General features: G+C 40.5%; 1 protein-coding gene across 1 annotated transcript in view; it reads right to left on the bottom strand.

Annotated features, from left to right (window-relative positions):
- The window catches only part of METTL5 (methyltransferase like 5), a 10,845-nt gene extending 5,160 nt beyond the window's left edge, over positions 1-5,685 (bottom strand). Inside the window, exons 1-4 of the mRNA XM_015422240.1 lie at positions 5,565-5,685; positions 3,639-3,762; positions 1,782-1,896; positions 8-95 (exon numbers count right to left, since the gene is read on the bottom strand). Of these exons, the coding sequence (XP_015277726.1) occupies positions 8-95; positions 1,782-1,896; positions 3,639-3,747 (312 nt within the window). The 5' untranslated portion in view covers positions 3,748-3,762; positions 5,565-5,685. The remainder of the gene's footprint in view (positions 1-7; positions 96-1,781; positions 1,897-3,638; positions 3,763-5,564) is intronic.

The following is a 5,685-nucleotide window of genomic DNA, read 5'->3' as shown; positions in this document are numbered from 1 at the left end:
ACTGAACCATGTCAATATTTGTGAGCTCAAACTCTTCAGCGTTTCTGTTAAATACTTCCAGGGCATCAGCATCGACATCAAAGCCTATACACAACCTGGACAAAGAAAAAACCAGACATTACAACATCTATCTAAGGCAATGTTTAGCTTTATTATTTTGCCCCCTGTTAGTAGATTTATGTACCCAGCTGATGTAAATCTGAAAGAGATGCATGAGGTTTCATACTAGGCTAAATGATATTTTGATTATTTTTTCTGTAAAAAAAGATATATGTTAAGATGACCAGAAGAACTTCATGCATTAAGGAATATGGAAAACAGAAGCAGCAAACACATTTATAAAGGGTTTTTTTCCTAACAAGGCTAGCCAAACTGTGGACTCTGCTCATTCAGAAATTTAGCATGTGAATTAACTATCTTCTGCTTCCAGCTTTCTCAATGAAGCATCTAAAGCCCAAGTTATCTATGCAACAGAAGAAGGTGGGAATAAGGTGAAAGAATGAACTGCCCCACTTAATATTGCATGTGGAAGATCATGGACAGTTCCATTTTAGAATGCTCCCCTATGTTAAAAAAATTCCCTGCAAACAGAAAACAAGCAACACCAACAAAGAGAGGGAGGCAGAAACTGTTTTCTGACTGTGCTGCTTTTCTACTTGCATGGAAGTTTTGTATGTGAAGGAATATTCAAAGCTGGAATCCATCACCTACATTCAGTTTCCACCTTTGGCATTCTACTATCACATTCTCTGGCATACAGTGAACGAGGCCTAGGAGTTTGTCTTTGAAGCTAAAAGTAATGGCTTTTAGGCAAGTGGAGTGGTAAGATTCTAGTTAGTCAATGCCAGTGAAACAACTCAAAATAAGTTTAAAGATGCACAATAAATATTGTTGGGGGACCAATGTTGCCTCATTTTTACTAATTTTTTCCTGTGTGTTGCTGCTTAGAGCAGATGATAGCTTAGAGTAGGTGATTGTTATTTATCACCCTAGGCCTTCACACAGCTGTAGTCACACAGAACTAGTGTAGTGTAGTTGTTAGGAGCTGGGGATTCTAATCTGGAGAACTGGGTTTGATTCCCCACTCCTCCACACAAAGCCTGCTGGATGACCTTGGGCCAGTCATAGTTCTTTCAGACCTCTCAGCCCCACCTACTTTGCAAGCAATGCTCCCTTTAAGCTGTAGAGTCTTGTGAGCAAAAATTCTACTTTGTGAGCTACTGGCATTAAAACTTGTGAGTGATTTGGCTACTGCATAAAGTAGTTTGCTCTGGAGCCATCCTTCCTGAGCTAAGACAAAAATGTGTGAACCAGAGGCTAAAAAACTGTGAGCTAGCTCACACTAACTCAGCTTAGAGGGAACACTGCTCACAAGGTGCTTCTTGTGGGGAGAGGAAGGAAAGGCGATTTTAAGCCACTTTGAGACTCCTTAGGGTAGGGAAAACCAGTGTATAAAACCCAACTCTTCTTCTTATATCAACAACATGGGCAGTTGAGCAACAACGTGAGCCATGAAGCATACTGAATGCAAACACTACTCACACTTTTATGTGGTTGAGTTCCAAGAAAGAAGAGCTATTATAATGAGATTGATGGGTTTCATGAAGACATTTTAGTTGTATTTATTTAATGAGATTTATATACCGTCCTCCCCAATGGGCGTACAACATTTACTATAGTTATGTTTGTTTACCATTCTATTGAAGTATGAGCCAGTGCTAACAACTTCTTTCTCACCATTTAGAAACCCAGAAGAAAAACCAAGGGTGTGAATGGCTTACCCTGCTCCCAGCATGGCACTGCCAATGCTCAGTACACCACAACCGCAACCAAGATCTGCAACAATCTTGTTTTCAATATCATCAAACGTATTGTGAATTGTGTAAAGCATACATGCTAGAGGAAAAGACACACACAGAAAAAATAAAGGCAATAAATAGTACAACAAGCCTGGAATGATGCAAAGGTATGTCTCCTTCCTTTCTGCATGAGCCCCCTAACTAAGGCAGCATCCCCCATGTCCAACGGCATACCACCTACTTTACAGTAAGCAACAGCAACCAAGAAGACTGAACCAGAAGTGAGTGCAAGGCCAATAATTCTTAAAAAATGAGTGGCTCAAGCATGCAAAGAACAATACACATTTCAAGGGAAGACATTGTATCCAAATCCTTTGTGATTCCAAATGTGAGAATTAGCTAGAAAGCACATGCTACAAAATTAGCTAGAAAATTTGTGATCCTAAATGTGAGAATTAGCTAGAAAGCATATTCTAGAGAATTAGTTAGAAAGCACCAATCCTTCATTTCATAAGGAAATGTCCTTATTCCCAAAGCAGGGAGTAATTTCTGTTATCTGCAGACCCCTGATTTTCAGGGGCAGGCGAGGAGAACGTATTCCAGACTTTGACAGGTAGGCAAATTAGGGCATCATAATTCAGTACACTTCACAAATTTACCAAATTCTGGTTTTAGCCCAACAGATTACCACTATTATTCCACAGAAAGTACTTCTGATATGTAACCTAAGACTTGTTAATAGGCATCATGGCAATCAAAGCATAGTGCTTTCTAATAAATAGCTATAGTTTCAACAGATTACTCCCATCAGCTGAACCATACATTGAGATACAGTCTAGAGCAGGGGGGTCAAACTCATTTGTTATGAGGGCCGGATCTGGCATAAATGAGACCTTGTTGGGGTGGGCCATGTGTGTTTATAAAATGTAATGCCAGGTAGCGGAGATATAAATTTTATAAAGGACACAAACAAAGAGTTTTTTTAACTTAAAATAAAAACATGCTTAAAACATTAGCACTCTTCCAATATTTTGTTTATTTAACAGTGTCTGATAACTGACACCTCTTGCTCTGAATTATTGCATCAAAATGTCTGTGCTGTTGCAATCTTGAGTATGCTGCTTAGGTGTGTATCTGTAAGCTGCAAATCTATGATGATGCAGCAGCAGCAGAAGACAGCCAGTTCCACTGCGGGCCTGATAGAAGCCCTCTGGGGGCCTGATCCGGCCCCCAGACCACATGTTTGACACCCCTGGTCTAGAGTGAGCTTGTCATTTAACAAGTGCCCTGACCTACATGGCCCAAGTTAGCCCAATCTCATCAGAACTCAGAAGCTAAGCAGAGTCAGCCCTAGTTAGTGCTTGGATGGGAGATAACTACAAGGAAGTCCAGGGTTGTTGCACAGAGACTGGCAATGGGAAACCACCTCTGTTCATCTCTTGCCTTGAAAACCCTACATCAGGGGTGTCAAACATGTGGCCCGGGGGCTGGACCAGGCCCTCAGAGGGCTGCAATCCGGCCTGCAAGGCCCTGGCTGTTTCCTGCTCCCTTTTCCAGTTCTGCTGCTGCTACATCACAGCTTACTTTACCAGACTCTCTCAATTGCACAGGAGAGGTAGATAGGCAAGCTTATCCTGTGTGATTGAGAGTCTGGTAAAGCACTGGCATTACATTTTTTTATGTTTTATTTAAAGTTTAAAAAATCTTTAACTGTGTTTGTCTGTGTCCAACATGGTCTCATTTACATCAGATCCGGTCCTCATAACATGGTTGCTATATGTCATCTGCGACTTGATGGCACTTTCCACCACCACCCAAAGACTGAGAACTGAATTTCACCTGCTATATGTGGCCTCGTTGGATATTGTTCAAGTAGCAGTTTTGGATCCTCAAAACCATCAACTTGCTGAAGACAACTTTCAAGTTCTTTACGTTTACATTTCTTCATCCTGATGTTTTAGAACTTGAAGATACAATCAAATATGCACATGAATAAAACATGGGCATGCTTTTTGCATTTGTGCCTGAGAGCCAAGAACGCACACAGGAGAAAAATCCTCTAAATTAAAAGTTTTTAAAAAAGCTTTAAGCATGTCTTTTGTAGTTTGTTCTTGGCTTTTCTGGGGTAGCACAAATAACTCTGCAACAGTTGGTGAGTTACCAGAAAGCTCATAAATGACCTGGTGGAGACCCCTAAGGAGCAAGTTCCAATGAACTCAGTGGGGTTCACTTCTGAGTAGACAAGCTTAAGACTGCTCTGCCAGTTATCTCTCCTGTACAAATTGCTTACATTTTAAGGATATAATTCATTTTTAGCTTCCAGATAGCAGTTCATTGTTGCAAACATACTATGGAGTGCTGTGTCAAATGTGGCTAGCAAATGCCTCTGGCACTTATTAGACACTGTCCATAACACAAACTCCTCCAACCTCATTCCAGTGCTCACTCTGCAAAGGAGGGACACACAAAGCTTAAATTTGATTCAAGAGAATATGTAAGAAAGTGCTTGGTTAGTTTTACTGCCATGCCTGGCATCAAATGTTCAGATTTTTGTCTAGAGACTTTGTTTTTCAGGGCTTTTGAAGGGTTTGAACAGCAAACATCTTTTTTTGGGAGGTGGAGGTATTTGGGGGTTGCTATTTTATTTTTAACTGAAAATGTTTTAAACTATTAATGTCCTCTTCCTGCTCCCCTACAAGCTGACTCCTTTGCAGACCTTTTCCCACTCATGCTAAAATGCACATTTCTCTTGCTCTTTTAAAGTTGAGAACAACCTTTTAATTGGGAGCACAGGGTACAAGTCATTAAAATAATAAAAGGTTCTTCATCCTTTCTCATTAATTTTATATCACACTATTGCTTTTAGTTTATCCTGAGAAAAAGCAAAAATGCAAAGTACAGTTTAACTGCTGGTCTACGCTCATACTTATCAAGCTGGAGCTAAGTATTACATTAAATACTCTAGTACCATCTCCACAAAACAAGAACATTTGCTGTGGTTTTAGAAAAGAGCAAGAGCCCAGTAACACCTTAAAGAATAACAAAATACATGGCAGGGTATGAGCTTTCACGAGTTACTGCTCACTTTTTCAAGTACAGCTAGAATGGGAGTCCATCTGTCCTATTTATTGGAAAGTGGAGAGGTTTCAGATGCTGAATAACATTATCAGGCAAATGACAATGGCACGTGTGACTGGTTTTAGGTGAGATATGTAGAGGGGTAATGGGGATGGAGAATTCAGCATTGGTAATGAGACAGGAAACCTAGGTCTCAATTCAATCCAGGTGAATGCATTGTCGAGCTTCATTATCAGTAGCAATTCAGAAGACTCTCTTGATCTTGCTGTGGATTAACTGTTCTAATAGAACTTTTCCATTTGCCTTTTTTACCTTCCAGGAAAGGTGATGGCGAACTCAGAAGATAACAGTAAGCAAAGCTGCAATAATGGGCAACAGAGCTTAAATTTTAGGAATCGTGCTATGAACCAAACAGTAATTCTGAGATTTCTCCTACCTATCAGGCAGCTGAGCAACCCCACGTGCGTCCTGTTCTCTGTGGCATTGTGAGATTAGATTTTAAACTCTCTGCAGCGTGAACACCCGCAGCATTACTGTACTACACTAGCATTATACTTACTAAAAAACAAGGATAGAGTTTGTAACGTTAGAGGAATGGAGCGTAGCTATTTTTAGTGTTATCGGTATCTTCACCCGGATACTACCCCAGATAATGTCAGCATTTTTTCCCTACTCACAAAATATTACCTCCAACCATCCTCTCCAGAATCTAGAAAGAAATTTCGGTCCTACCTAGAGGTTGTCTTGTTTCCGCATGGTGCAGCGACTTAAACGATCCCCCATACACGTAGGAAACGCGACTGATCGC

Source organism: Gekko japonicus, unplaced genomic scaffold (genome assembly GCF_001447785.1).
Source record: "Gekko japonicus isolate JY-2015 unplaced genomic scaffold, Gekko_japonicus_V1.1 scaffold469, whole genome shotgun sequence".
NCBI classification, from domain to species: Eukaryota; Metazoa; Chordata; class Lepidosauria; order Squamata; family Gekkonidae; genus Gekko; species Gekko japonicus.
This window is presented reverse-complemented; position numbering and strand designations above follow the sequence as displayed.